Raw genomic sequence first — 15,887 nt, 5'->3', positions numbered from 1 at the left:
GAGCATTTAATGAGCGTTAGAGGTAGCGTTACGGGGACGTTATTATACATTGAAAATGAAGACCTGTACAAAAATATGTACATTTTTAAACTGTACTTTTTTTTACTTTTTAAGACTCTGCAGAAACCCTGTTAATAGTGTACATAGAGGAGGTAAAGCCTTTTTTTGTGTGTGTGTTGGTGAATGTGCGTCATGTGCAAAGCACGGAAATACTGTCTCTCTGCAGTGAAGCAATTTCATTAACAACCACAGAACAAACTCTTAGATAATATTGATAGACTCTAAATGTTACCACCCCAAACTCTAAATTTCTTATCATTCAATGGCAATTCCGGTGCAGTGTCACGGGCTGGATGGAGGAAAGGCATCGGTTTATTAGTATGCAAAACCTAAAGTAGGGTGAATTGCTTTGAAAAGGTCAGATCAGTTACTGGTCTGCACCAAAGCTGCAGGTGTACTGCATGAGATTGAAGGAGGCTTTTGGTTCACACACTCACACACACACACACAGACAAACACACACAGACACACTTAACCCACACTCCTCTGATACACCATTAGTATTGATGCGAGTCAAGCCAAAAAAAAATACAAATCATCGCTGGTGACTCATGCTTCCTCTGATTCATGCTCTACAAAGCTGTCATAAACACAATATCTATTTAGTTATATTCCCTTATTAGTGTTCATTAATAATAAGAATAAATGAAGGGAATGGGCTCATTGTATTGATCAGGGTTAATGCGAAATAGAAGCAGTAGTTTACCTGACGAAACTTCGCCCTGGCTTCCTTCTCTTTCATCCGTCCGTGAGCCACCAAATAATCAAACACCTCACCTGTAACGAAAAAGCTGTCAGAGGGCTGTAATGTTTAGTGTAAACCAGCTCACAAATAATCCAGATTTTAAAAAAATCACATTATGGGACATGCAACTACTCAGATTCGACTTAATATGAGCTAAATGCAAAAAAAACTAACAAAAAAACCCCAGTTGAAAGTCAACAAAAAGTCAGGCTTTTATTGGCTCGCCCTCATGAGCCCTGTCCCAATTTCCAGTCCACTCAAATTTCAAAGTCGCCGCAAGATAATCAACAAACAATTTTTCGAAAACTATTTTTGGCTTGTCGAAGGTAATGGTTATCTTTGCTGCATTAAATTGTTTTACAAAACATGCTCAAGACGCTCTATAGACAAAAGTTTGTGGACACCTGAGCATAAGACCTTTAAGGGTTTTTAAACATCCAATGCCACATTTAGTCCCCATTTGCTTTTTATAAGAACCTCCACTCTTCTGGGAAGATGCTCTACCAGAACAAGGGTGTTAGTAAAGTCAGATACTGATGTGGGGTGATGAGACCTGGGGTGCAGTCAGCATTCCGATTCATCCTAAAGATGTTTAATATGGTCGAGGTCAGAGCTCTTAAGGAGACTACTCAAGATCTTCCTCTCCAATCCATGTAAACCAAATCGTCATGGTGTTTGCTTTGTTTACAGTGATATTGTCATGATGGAACATGTTTGGGTCTCAAGTGAAGGGAAAATTGAATGCTGCCGAATCCAAAGACGTCCTGCACAATTGTACGTCTCCAACTTTGTGGTAACAGTTTGAGGAAGAACCACATATGGCTGAGAAAGTCAGGTGTCCCAAAACTTTTGTCCCTATAGTATACATGGTAAATGTCAGCAAAATACATGTCCACATCTGCAACCGACTGAGCAAACCAGTTCCATACAAACATGAATGGGTTTTCCTGTTGGAGTTAGTGTTTTGAACTTTAAACCGTCTTCTGGAACATCTGGATTAGAAAGTATTTTTTTGTATGAAAGGTCATAGCTCATTTGCACCAATCACAATGGAACAAATGTTTGAAAAGAGACAGAGACAGTGGTTATAGACATTTGAAATCAATGGACTCGAGCCTACATAGACGTGTGGCATGTCAAAACACTAGTCACAGCAGAAGGGGTCGATCGCTGGTTAAGGTAGTGACGTCACGTGACATCAATGACCCCGCCCCCCTCACAAAATGACGCCAAACATAGATTTGTGACGTATCAAAATTCCTCGGCACACGATAGAGAACCAATTTTTACACTTTACAACAAAAAAAACAAAGCCTCAAGCACCACTCGCATTTGTTTCCCGAAGTTTAAGCAATTTGTTCGGCATGAAATTAGACTTTCGTTCAATTTTTTGTTCTTTTTTTTACACCGTTTCCTATAAACTCTAGAGACCCTTGCATGCAAATCTCATCAGTTTCTAACAGTCATTAAAATAAATTTTTTTTCCTTTGAACCAAAGCTGAACTCCTCGATTTGTACCTACATGACTTCATACAATGTCCTGCAAACATGTGTTGGTAGCTACCACAAGTAGCTGGTATGGTAAATGAATCATACCAATCATACGAATGCATGCGTCGAACATATCAGAGTTTCTGCAATGCAATACTGATGCAACATACACCGTATGAAATAAAAAACTCACCTCCACTGGCGTATTCCATTATTAAATAAAGTGTCTTCTCAGTCTCAATTACTTCAAACAACTTCACTGAAAATGGAAAGAATATACATGAATATGGACTATACGCTTTAATAATGTGGTCATATATAACACAAATAAATATATATACCTATGTTTGGATGATTCACAATCTTCATTATTCGGACCTCCCTAAAAAGCTGTTGGAGAGAAACAAAAATAGAAATATTTCTACTGTCATTTAATATTCGTTCCATTTTTATGTCTCTTAGCTTATAACACAATAATTCATTCGTCTTTTTTCCCCTCCTTTGTCTTTTTTCCTCCTACTGTGGCATTCTCACCTATTTCAGCCCCTTGATTACTGTATAATTTTCTCCAAACAAAATCTTACCAAATATCTAAATGAATTTTTCCCTAATATATGAGGTCCGAAATTGACGTGACTCATAAAAAAAAAAATAATAATAATAATAAATTTTCCTATGCCATAAGATCAAATGTTTTGTCTTTTATATGTCCTTACATGTTCTAGCCACTAGAGGGCCTGTATGCTGTATGCAGGTCTATTAATAGTGTTATTGGCATCACCTGTATCCCATTTCTTTGTGTATTTTTTTAGAGACCCTCTTTTACAGTTCTGTCAGGGCCAGAACTCGAACTCGGGTCAGCATCACGAGGGCCGCACACTCCCGGTCTATCCCTTTTTAACTTGATGAAAACCCATATCCAAAATCAAAGATGAAAGTCGCAAATGATCTCATTTAAAAAGGTTCAATTTAATGGTTTTATTTATAAAGAGCTTTTAAACATTGCAGCAGGAATGTAGAAGTTTAGTGCTTGTAAGTTTGACCCTCATAAGTTTATCCTTCCTGATATGTATGAGGAAGAAACCTTGAGAGGAACCAGACTCAAAAGAAATTCCATCCTCATCTGGGTGGCACCGAATGTCCATTTATTACATTTTTATCATTGTTGAGGTGCATTGAAAAAACGTAATCAACAGAAACAGACCATCTGGTTATGTATGCTATCCAGTGTAGATTAAAACAGGAAAGAAAAAGCATTTTGGAACTCAAGACATTGTAAGAGCAAATACACAGATATGAGTTTGCTGTGCAGACCTGAGATATCAAAGCGGAGAAGATTGATTAATTTGCACTGAATAAAAATTATGCACTGAGGTAGTAGCTTAGTGGTTAAAACATTGGACTTCACAAGTTCAAGTTCAAAGCCCAGCACCACAAAGCTGCCACTACTGGGCCCTTGAGCAAGGCCCTTGACTCTCAAATGCTCCGTTGTAAGTCGCTCTGGATAAAGGGTGTCTGCCAAATGCCATTACATTAATCACATTAATGTGATTTAATGTAAATATAATCAGTACTGCATTTATTCAGTTCTATGACTGAAATTTTGCACCTATATGCTGAATTTAAATGTTACAAACTGCAAGAACTGTACTGTTTTTCTCTTATGCAGTTCCTTGAATTCATGAAATACTGCAAAAAAAAAAAAAAAAAAAAAAAAAAAAAAAGCAACATGCTAAACTTTTAAAATCAACAATAACAGAACTCTCATAGAAAATCTCAGGTCTCTCAGAAGGATGTGTTTTGAGTGTTTGGGCAACTGTACAGAGAGGCGACAAACTGCTGACAGCTTTTGGGCCAAAATAAGCGAGGTTTGGAAAGAGGCCAAAGTTAAAAGCAAAGCAGCTTTTATGGAGATCACAAACCTGAAATCAAATTAGAACACACTAAACAGTGTACCTTACACTACACTACTGCTACCAAACATACACACACACACACACACACACACACACACACACACACACACACACACACACACACACACACACATATTCTTATGTACACAATGTAGTCCAGAAGTCCTCAACCAAGACGCGTAAACAAATCCCTGTCCACGGAAGAGTTGAAATCTTGTCGTAAGAATGGTCTGAGGAAAATGTCTATAGATATGACAGTGTATTATTTCTTGTGTGTTCTGCCTCTAGAAAGACACAATCTAAATATACATACAACGCAATTCCAAAAAAACCATCATGTCTACACTTGCAACACGTTCAGCTCACAAATAACATGACTGTTTTCTAATAATTTAAGAACAATTATGCAATTATGCTATGGAGACACACACACACACACACACACTATATATATGAATATATATGAACATATTTGTAGTTCTATTGATAGCTTGAGACATATATGATGTATATAGATCTGCACTAATATTTCATGTGTATATACTTAGTGTACTAATAAATATACTCATTGCTATAGCCTTTTTTATTTATTTGCTGTACATACTGTATACTGTATACAGTACTGTATATATATATATCACACTACTTCACTGACATACATAAAGTTGCCCAGTAGCGCCAAATCATCATAATGAAATGAAATGTCACTTGAAGTAAACTTCACTGAGAATAATTTGGTTCCAAAAAATAGCTCTGAGGATTTCATGGTGATGAATGACTTCTTCAGAAGTGAAGAAAAGAGTGCAGGCAGGATGGAGTGGGTGGAGAAGAGTGACAGGAGTGATTTGTGATAGAAGAGTATCTTTGAGAGTGAAAGGGAAAGTTTATAGGACTGTGGTGAGACCTGAGATGTTGTATGGTTTAGAGACAGTGGCATTGAGTAAAAGACAGTAGGTGGAGCTGGAGGTAGCAGAGCTGAAGATGTTGAGGTTTTCGTTGGGAGTGACCATGATGGACAGGATTAGAAACGAGTTTATTGCAGGGACAGAGCATGTAGGACGTTTTGGAGACAAAGCGAGGGAGGCGAGATTGAGATGGTTTGGACATGTGCAGAGGAGGGACATGGGGTATATCGGTAGGAGAATGCTGAGGATGGAGCCACCAGGAAGGAGGAAAAGAGGAAGACCAAAGAGGAGGTTTATGGATGTTGTGAGGGAAGACATGCAGGTGGTTCGGGTGGAAGATGCAGATGTAGAGGACAGGGGGGTATGGAGACGGTTGATCCGCTGTGGCGACCCCTAATGGGAGAAGACGAAAGAAGAAGAAGAAGAATGACACAAAATATAGGACTTAGCTCTCATGTCCTGCCCAGTTCCATGTTTTAGCAAAATAAAAATAAAAAATGTCTGTAAACACACAGATTGCCTCTAAATTACAATGGTTTGTCTTATAATGATATCTTACGACCATAATTTATTAATTTATGGGTTATCGGAAGGCATCTCCATCGTAAGTGCGAGACTTCCTGTATATATACAAAAAAATGGATGTACACTTTATAGATTTTCCAGCCACGTGTTTTTCTTTCCTTCGACTGTTGCCACAAAGTTGGAGGCACACAATTGTACTCTGTGTTTAACTCTGAATATGAGAAAAGTTCCCATGTAAATATTGACATTGCTTGGCACAACTTTCAAATGGAACCCAATATACTCATTGTCCAAAATATTAGGTTGCCATATAGGTACAAACAATTGTTCACAATTACTTACTGGATACTGTTTTATTATGTAAAAAATCTTTTATATATGTCATGTGAAAGGCAAGGCCTGAGAAGGGGAAGGATTATGGCGATGCACGGCTATGTGGGAGACAGGAAAGTATTTTTGGAAGGATATTCTTGCAAACATCAGGGTGTCTCAGACAGAGCTGAGAAAACACAACCGAATGAAACATTTTCCTCTGGGGCCGAATCGAATGCTCGAGCAGCGGTCATCAGTCTCATTGTAGATCACACCTACAGTACATCACACAGCAGATAGTATGCTAGCAGGGACATGTAACTATGCTATACAGGGTGACCAAAGTTCTACATAGAAATAACTTTAACTAAATATTCTTTAACACCATTTATTCATGGTACTATTACTGGATGGATACCTTTATAATGCTTATAATTGTCCCTACCTCTTTATTTATTTATTTTACGAATAGATATGTATAAAATACACACATTTTATCATTCTCTTAGTATTGTTTTTATTCCGGTACTGTCTGACTACCGAGATTTCTTATGATAGGATTTTTATCATTTTCTACTCGACGGATTAAAGAACCAGCTAAGGATTTGAGGAGAGCAAATTGGCAGCCTGGGCCTGACTTGTGTAAACCAGGGGGGAATGAAAACGTAAACACAAAATCAATAGTAGACAATAGTTTCTTCCACTATAGGTTACAATAATTTAGTAAATTAGACATATAGATGTATAAGTATGAAAATGAGGGAACTTTATTCATATAGTCTGATAGATTTCTGCAAAAAAAGAGCAAAGCAGAAGTGTAGACAAGGTATATACGATGTACGCAACTATTTCTATTGCAAAATGTCTAATTCGTAGTGCGGCGAACCTGAAATAATCAGAAATTCGTTCGTAGCCCCGTAAACTCGTTTTCCATACAGTGCCTGAGAAAAAGAAGGAAAAATTTTCGGAATTTTAGGGGCTAGTTTTTAAGTTTGTTTGTGGTTTTCGAGGTGTAAAAATTAGCTAAAACTTGGCAACCCTGGTTAGATGTAACGTGAACAATGAACCCCATCTGAATCTTCTCAACACAAGCTGTTGTTACAGGGTCGCAAAAAATTCACTCGATCTTAGCCTGCAGCATCGAGTCCGCTGCGATTAGCTTGCAACTTAATAGCTTTTCAAATTCATTTGAGAGATGTTTTAGATAATGAAAGCTTTTTCCAGATGGTGGATTGACACAGGTTTCTAGTGTGCAGCGGTAAAGGATCTAATGCCAGGTGCTATTCATGGTGCCCAGAAGGGACAGATGGTAGGCCCATGGTTTCAAATAACTGTATAAACACACACACACACACACACACACACACACACACACACACACACACACACACACACACACACACATATGAATAAATCTAAAATACTGAAATTGCAAAAAAGTAAAAAGTAGATATAGAAAAGAGACTCCTCCTGAATACATATATATTTCAAATATGGGTCAAATATACACTCATCTCTAATCTCACCGAAAGTGAATGTGATTCTTTATGCCCTGTATAAAAGTGCAAAGCTCAACAGCTTCCCTACCTCCATTTAACCTTCCCTACTTCTTACTAACTCCATGAGTCATGATTCAGCAACCTTTAGAAAAGCTGAGCTTTTGCTAGATCTCTATGCTTAGGGATCATTTTTGGAATGCTAAAGTGGACTAACTCAAGCAAAGGCAGGAATACGTTATGGCTTTTTGTAGCATTGTGTATTATGCTAGCACGTTTTGTTTATTGAGCTGGTAAGGAGATGCAGGAATCTTAATGTAGCACACGGGAAACTGCTGGGGTTTAAGTTATAGAAAATCAATAAGGGAGTCAAGGGCAGATGGGAGAGGGAGCGATGCATTACCGTCTGGATGTCTCCATTTTAGCTATCAAGGCATAAGTGGCTGCAGAGAAGAAGCCTTCAGAGGAGAATTCTGCAGAGGAGACACGGCTGTATGTGATGCAGATTCTGTATGATCAACAGGGTTACAGTAACTAGGAGGAGAAGAATTACACCGGCACTGAACTCTTATTAAAGGAACACTGTGTTAATTGTTGCGTTTGAAACATTACATAAAGCATTAATTTAATATAATAAAACTGAATAATTATTGAGTATGTGAATATGAATATGGCTGTTTACTAGCTAACATGGTAAAAATCTTCCTGAATAAGTTGACAAAGTGTAAAAATACACTGTTTCAAAACCCTGCACATGACATGGTAAAAACGGTAAATCCGAATGATTGGATTTAATAATTCCTTTGACCAATCCAACGCAGAAGGTGTAATCTGACGTTTCTTTCACTCCCAGTTCATGTTTCCTTCCTGCAACTGATTCCTATTTTCTGTATATCATTAAAAAATTATGGGGTGTGGATTCACTTTATCCTTTTATATATGTTTTTTTAAATATGTTATATATTATAATTATAAATATATATACTGTATATAATTATAATTTTGTATATTTTTTTATATATATATATTTATTGGACATCATTTTAAAAATGTGTAGGCATTGCAAAGCAAAATATTAAAGCTGTGAAGGAATTAAATCAGAGATCATTGTTGCCTCTGGTGCATATACACTACATTGACAAACGTTTGCGGACACCTGACCATAAGATTGGTATGTACTCTTTGATTGGTGCTCACCTTTCCACTGCAGAACCAATCAAGTCCTGCACCAAAATATCCCTTGCCTCAGATGAGTGTTCAGTAGTCTGGAAGTCAGTATGCTTATAGAGACATGATCGTGAGCTCATGTCACCCTTCGTGAGTCAGAGAACGGTAGAATACGGACGAACGAGTGTGGGCCTCGAAAAACGAGAGAACAGTATTCAAATCCCAGAGATGACTCACATGCAGACTCCGTGGCATTCTGGAGTGAGAACGATGAGCCTTGACTTGCCGTGTTTACCGAGTCTTGTGCGATGTTACGCTTTTGTCTGCTGCATCTTTGACTTTTCAGCTTCGCCTCGTTCCTTTCATTGGATTCGTGTCTTTAAACGTTAGATTAGAAGTCGCCAATAAGACGGCTCAGGTGGTTTGGACGCTCTTCGGTGTGCTATGATTTGAGATGGATCATATTATATCAGGATTTGGACAACACACAAATCTATCATGCCACAAAATGTCAAAGAATACTGTGTTCCAGCCATACTGTTAAGAAACCACCATCTGATGCTGCTTGGCAGTGCTTATGTTTTTATTCCAAAAAAAAGATTTTTTTTTTTTTTATAGATATTTTTTGAAAAAATAGTCAGTTCACAGTGCACTGCAATCCTACAAGCTGACTTACACACCAAATAGTCATTATTATAAGATCAAGGGGGAAGGAAAGATATTCCTAATGCATTCTGTTAACCCATATAAAAAAGACAGCAATGCAAATATGTGTGATTAACAGCCACACAAATGACTACACTGGTTAGCAAAATATCAGTGTGTGTTTTCATGTGCTGTGGTAATTGTTTTGAGATTCTATGACAAGCAGTTTCCTGTCATAACGCAGATGATACATGAAGAGATACTGATGACTTGTATTAGGTGATCAATAAGGGGGAGGGGAACTGAATAGGAAAGTGTGGCAAAATAATTGTAAGGTAACTGCGTTTCCACATTAGCACCCGTGGCAAATGCCTGCGATGCGTTTTTTTTCCCGAAGGTGATCAATAGGGTTGAGGTCAGAGCTCTACAGCAGGCCACTCAAGATCTTCAATCCATGTAATGCATATCTTCATAGAGCTGGCTTTGTGCATAGGGTCATTGTCATGCTGGAACAGGTTTGGGCTAAAGCGAAATTTCATGCTTCTTAGGACATTCTACCCAATCATGTGCTTCCAACTTAAATTTTTTTTGGAAGAACCACAGATGGATAGAAAAATCAGGTGTCCCAATAAACCTGAGTGCCTGATATATAAGCTTTTTCCCATCTCTCTTTCATTACAACACTTCATTATATGCTTTATTAGGGAACTTAGGTGATCTCACATTGCAAGTGGTTTAAGTTATAAAAGGCAAACAGTTCATCAAATTCTGAGATTTTGACATAATAGAGAACAAACATAAAAAATCCCTGCAGCTGATTTTTCTACATTCTAGTTTTCTATTATTTCTTATAATTAGCAAAAATAGTACCTGGAAGGGTACCTCTGCTATTCTTAACAGTATCATTTTGAAGTAAAACCACATTGAAATGAAATTGGGTAAATTAGAGCAATCTGGAATGATAATCTGGTGATTAACAAACATACACTACATGGACAAAAATTATTGGGACGCCTGACTTTCCCAGCCATATGTGGCTATTTCCCAAATGATTATCGTAAAGCTGAAGGTACACAATTGTAGCTGTGTCTTTGGATGTAGTAGCATAAAATTTGCCCTTCACTTGAACTGGGAGAACAAAACCTGTTCCAGCATCACAATGCCCCTGTGCACAAAGAAAACTTCAATATGGTTTGCATAGTTTGGAGTGGAAGATCTCCAGCTGTAGAGCTCTGACTTTAACCCTATTGAACACCTTTGGGATGAATTGGAAAGCTGACTGCACCCCAGGCCTCCTCACCTCACCTACATCAGTACCTGACTTTACTAACACCCTTGCGGCTGAATGAACACCAATCTCCACAAGCACAATCTAGTGGAACATCTTCCAGGAAGAGTGAAGGGAATTTTAACAGCAAATTGGCATTAAATGCGATGCTCAAAAAAGCACATACCATACTTATGGCCAGGTGTCGTGAAGAAGATGAGGAAACAATCATATACTCATCCCTGTAGTTTGTTGGTACTTTGAGGTGTATAGAAATTCTAGTTATGGATTTCAGCAGAGGTCAGTGCTGGAGAGATGTGATACCAGTATGCTGTGTATGTGTGTAAAAGCCCTATTTTTCTTCATCCATCACTTCATCAATATGTAAATAGGCAAATGTGAAACGAAAATGACAGTAATGTGAGGAAGACTGATATTAGGATCCTTCCAGATGCACCATTATCAATCCGTTCATTGATGAAGCTAACCGGTCCCTCAAAATCAGATCACAACAGACACAAGATTTCTGACTTTTTATGTGCTCGACATGGAGAAAGTGATCATGCATCCGACAGGGGTGCTTTTGATAATTCCAGTTATTCAAAGAATGTAACTGTCTTGCTATTGTGCATTTTATTCTAATAGTATTTTATACTTTCTAATGAATAAAACGAGCGCTATTTTCGGTTTAAATGTTTTAAGACACCTTACCTTCTGCAGACTTGTGGGGTTCAGCTGGGTTTTGTCGATTATTTTGACAGCCACCTGTGGAGAGAAAATTACATCGCAGTTAAGAAAAGCCCTTTTACATACTATATATATATACAGTGGGTACAGAAAGTATTCAGACCCCCTTAAATTTTTCACTCTTTGTTATATTGCAGCCATTTGCTAAAATCATTTAAGTTTATTCTTCTCTCTCATGAATGTACACACAGCTCCCCATACTGACAGAAAAACACAGAATTGTTGACATTGTTGCAGATTTATTAAAAAAGAAAAACTGAAATATCACATGGTCCTAAGTATTCAGACCCTTTGCTGTGACACCCAAATATTTAACTCAGGTGCTTTCCATTTCTTCTGATCATCCTTGAGATGGTTCTACACCTTCATTTGAGTCCAGCTGTGTTTGATTATACTGATTGGACTTGATTAGGAAAGCCACACACCTGTCTATATAAGACCTTCCAGATCACAATGCATGTCAGAGCAAATGAGAATCATGAGATCAAAGGAACTGCCTGAAGAGCTCAGAGACAGAATTGTGGCAAGGCACAGATCTGGCCAAGGTTACAAAAAGATTTCTGCTGCACTTAAGGTTCCTAAGAGCACAGTGGCCTCCATAATCCTCAAATGGAAGACGTTTGGGCAACCAGAACCCTTCCTAGAGCTGGCCGTCCGGCCAAACTGAGCTATCGGGGGAGAAGAGCCTTGGTGAGAGAGGTAAAGAAGAACCCAAAGATCACTGTGGGTGAGCTCCAGAGATGCAGTGAGGAGATGGGAGAAAGTTGTAGAAAGTCAACCATCACTGCAGCCCTCCACCAGTCGGGGCTTTATGGCAGAGTGGCCCGACAGAAGCCTCTCCTCAGTGTAAGACACATGAAAGCACGCATGGAGTTTGCTAAAAAACACCTGAAGGACTCCAAGATGGTGAGAAATAAGATTCTCTGGTCTGATGAGACCAAAATAGAACTTTTTGGCCTTAATTCTAAGCAGTATGTGTGGAGAAAACCAGGCACTGCACATCACCTGTCCAATACAGTCCCAACAGTGAAGCATGGTGGTGGCAGCATCATGCTGTGGGGGTGTTTTTCAGCTGCAGGGACAGGACGACTGGTTGCAATCGAGGGAAAGATGAATGCGGCTAAGTACAGGGATATCCTGGACAAAAACTTTCTCCAGAGTGCTCTGGACCTCAGACTGGGCCGAAGGTTTATCTTCCAACAAGACAATGACCCTAAGCACACAGCTAAAATAACGAAGGAGTGGCTTCACAAAAACTCCGTGACTGTTCTTGAATGGCCCAGCCAGAGCCCTGACTTAAACCCAATTGAGCATCTCTGGAGAGACCTAAAAATGGCTGTCCACCAACGTTTACCATCCAACCTGACAGAACTGGAGAGGACCTGCAAGAAGGAATGGCAGAGGATCCCCAATTCCAGGTGTGAAAGACTTGTTGCATCTTTCCCAAAAAGACTCCTGGCTGTATTAGATCAAAAGGGGGCTTCTACTAAATACTGAGCAAAGGGTCTGAATACTTAGGACAATGTGATATTTCAGTTTTTCTTTTTTAATAAATCTGCAACAATGTCAACAATTCTGTGTTTTTCTGTCAATATGGGGCGCTATGTGTACATTCATGAGGAAGAAGAATGAACCTAAATGATTTTAGCAAATAGCTGCAATATAACAAAGAGTGAAAAATTTAAGGGGGTCTGAATACTTTCCGTACCCACTGTATATATATATATATATATATATATATATATATATATATATATATATATATATATATGTCTCAGGGAACCAACCCCAGCCATTAGGGTATGCAATCTTAGTGCCGGTCCCAAGCCCGGATAAATGGGGAGGGTTGCGTTAGGAAGGGCATCCAGCGTAAAAACATGTGCCAAATCAAACATGCGGCTCATGAATACGGATGATCCGCTGTGGCGACCCCTAATGGGAGAAGTCGAAAGAAAGTTCATATATGTCTCATATTCTATGAATGATGCTATATGGACAACGTTATTGGGACACCTGACTTTTTCAGCCATATATGGTTCTTCAATGCTGGAGGCACACAATAGAATAGGATGTGGATTATCCCTTCACTTGAACTAGGAGACCCAAACCTGTTCCAGCATGACAATATCCCTGTGCAAAAAGCCCATTTCATTAAAAAGTCTACTGCCACAAAGGTACCAAACACATATGTAAATGTCAGAAAATGAAAGCTGAAATTCAACAGTTTCTGTTGTTCCAACATTTTATTGGGACTGTCTAGGCATTTGATATTTATATCTCATCAATAAAAATCAGAGATCATCCACTCAACAGAACTCAATGAATGCTTTTAAATAGGAATACAATCAAACGGTATAGAAACCGTATTTCAGACACTCATAAGCTTTTCTGCAGACAATATTCACTCAGCGATGCGCCTCTATTATTGTCAATTACTATCTTAACTGCCCATTCTGAATGTTTGCCTAATATATAGATTGGGATATGATGCCAGGTTAGTCTGAGTTGTTTAATGGCAACTCTGTCTACAAGGGTGTGAGAGAGATTGTGAAAGACAAAGTGAAGAGAGAGAGAGAGAGAGAGAGAGAGAGAGAGAGAGAGAGAGAGAGAGAGAGAGAGAGAGAGAGAGAGAGAGAGAGAGAGAGAGAGATAGTGAGATAGAGAGAGAGAGAGAGAGAGAGAGAGAGAGAGGCACACTGTGCGCAGGTGGCTTCTATTTTCAGATCCTCTCGGGTTTATAGGTGAACAGACGCCACATGCATCCTCTCCACGGTTTAAAAAGAACTGAGCTTGTTACAGTAAAGTTCACACTGGGCTTCTGATCACAACCACTCTCGTTGATAAAAACCACCCCCCTAGACCTAAACGAGGATACCTAAGTGTCTTCTTCCTCCCCTGACTGTCTTACAGTCGGCTCCACAGTTATTGGCACCCAGAAATGTGACATAACCTCCCTCCTCTAATATAATGCCACAATGTTAATCTATAATGCCTGAATATGATTGGGGAATGCAGACAGAAGCAATTGGAGACCTGCACAATACATAATATTCAGTCTAGGCTTTTTAATGGAGGTTTAAAAAAAATCGGGTATTCCTCCGTTTAGGTTTCAGTCACTACACACGTAATTATGGTATTTTCTTTTACGAGCAGGAGCTCCCTGTTAATTGACGTTCATTGGATACCTGCAAAAGCCGTTGTAACAAAGCTGGGTAATCGTGATCATGCTCAAGATAAGAAAGTGTCTTAAAAAAAAAAAACAGGGTATTGCTTCACCCAAATAGTTTACTGCTTGAAGCTTGTGCTAATACATACAAGATGTAGTCAAACCTGGATACCGGCGTTCCAACCGAGTTACAGCACTGCGATTTTTAATGCAATTCATTGACCCTTGGTTTGGTTTGGTAAACTCTCCTGGTGTGAAATAGCTTCCACAGAGGTTTGTTCTGGTGGAAATAGTTGATGTTTGTTTGCTTTTGTCTCCTGAGATCACTCTGAGTTGGGACGCAGTGGAAGATTAGAGTCTTGAAGGTCTTAAAGACGCCGTTCTTCGTTTATCTTGCACAAACAGTACCCGCTTCGATCATGTAAACTCAAGCATCTTATCAAACCATTTTAGTATGGATTTGGAAATCTGTCCATCACTGCTCTGCTGCAAGACCCAACCAGTTGTAATCACAGGGCAGCCTTCACATATACAACATACCCTTGTACGTCTCTGATACCATGCATCCTAACAAGAAAAAGTGAGTTTCCTTTTCTGGTCCGTTTCTTTATCTGCAAACTGATCTTGAATGTAAAAATTACACCCACATTTTAGCTGAGGTTTACATCTTGTGAGCTTAAGGCACTTAAAATAAATGTTTTCTCAGGTTGAAATGCTCAAGCTGTGATCTTTGAACAAACATTACATCCATCCACTCTCTTGATTGTGTGTGGTATTGCAGCGGATGTCAGCTTTTTCAGGTAGGTAGATGCTTGATTTAAGACATCAGAAAGGACTTACACTTGACTAAAAGACAGGAGGTGGAGCTGGAGGTAGCAGAGCTGAAGATGTTGAGGTTTTAGTTGGGAGTGATGATGATGGACAGGATTAGAAATGAGTTTATTAGATGGACAGCACATGTAGGACGTTTTGGGGACAAAGTGAGGAAAGCCTAATTGAGATGGTTTGGACATGTGCAGAGGAGGGACATGGCGTATATCGGTAGAAGAACACTGAGGATGGAGCCACCAGGAAGGAGGAAATAAGGAACACCAAGGAGGAGGTTTATGGATGTGGTGAGGGAAGACATGCAGGTACTTTGTTTGAAAAAAGCAGATGTAGAGGACAGGAGTAGCTGGTAGTGGTAGCTCAGCGGTTAGGGCACTGGGTTACTGATCGGAAGGTCAGGGGTTCAAGCCACGGTATTGCCAAGCTGCCATTCTTGGGCCCTTGAGCAAGGCCCTTAACCCTATGTGCTCCAGGGGTGCCGTATCATAGCTGACTCCAGCTTCTGAGCAAGCTGGGATATATAAAGAACAAAATTTCACTGTGCTGTATTGCATATGTGACAAATAATGGCTATTCTATTCTAGACACACATGCTGTTTGTGTGTGGGTTGTTGATA

General features: G+C 39.2%; 1 protein-coding gene across 2 annotated transcripts in view; it reads right to left on the bottom strand.

The window, feature by feature from the left end:
* Positions 1–15,887, bottom strand: part of LOC310721284 (serine/threonine-protein kinase MARK1-like) — a 51,565-nt gene that overhangs the window by 20,839 nt on the left and 14,839 nt on the right. For both annotated transcript variants that reach the window (XM_083532844.1, XM_083532845.1), the window contains exons 3-6: positions 11,241–11,294; positions 2,638–2,686; positions 2,490–2,555; positions 767–837 (exon numbers count right to left, since the gene is read on the bottom strand). In XM_083532844.1, the coding sequence (XP_083388970.1) occupies positions 767–837; positions 2,490–2,555; positions 2,638–2,686; positions 11,241–11,294 (240 nt within the window). The remainder of the gene's footprint in view (positions 1–766; positions 838–2,489; positions 2,556–2,637; positions 2,687–11,240; positions 11,295–15,887) is intronic.

Source organism: Silurus aristotelis (genome assembly GCF_946808225.1).
Source record: "Silurus aristotelis genome assembly, chromosome: 27".
NCBI lineage: Eukaryota > Metazoa > Chordata > Actinopteri > Siluriformes > Siluridae > Silurus > Silurus aristotelis.
Note: the sequence above shows the minus strand (reverse complement) of the source record. Positions and strands in the feature narration are given on the sequence as shown.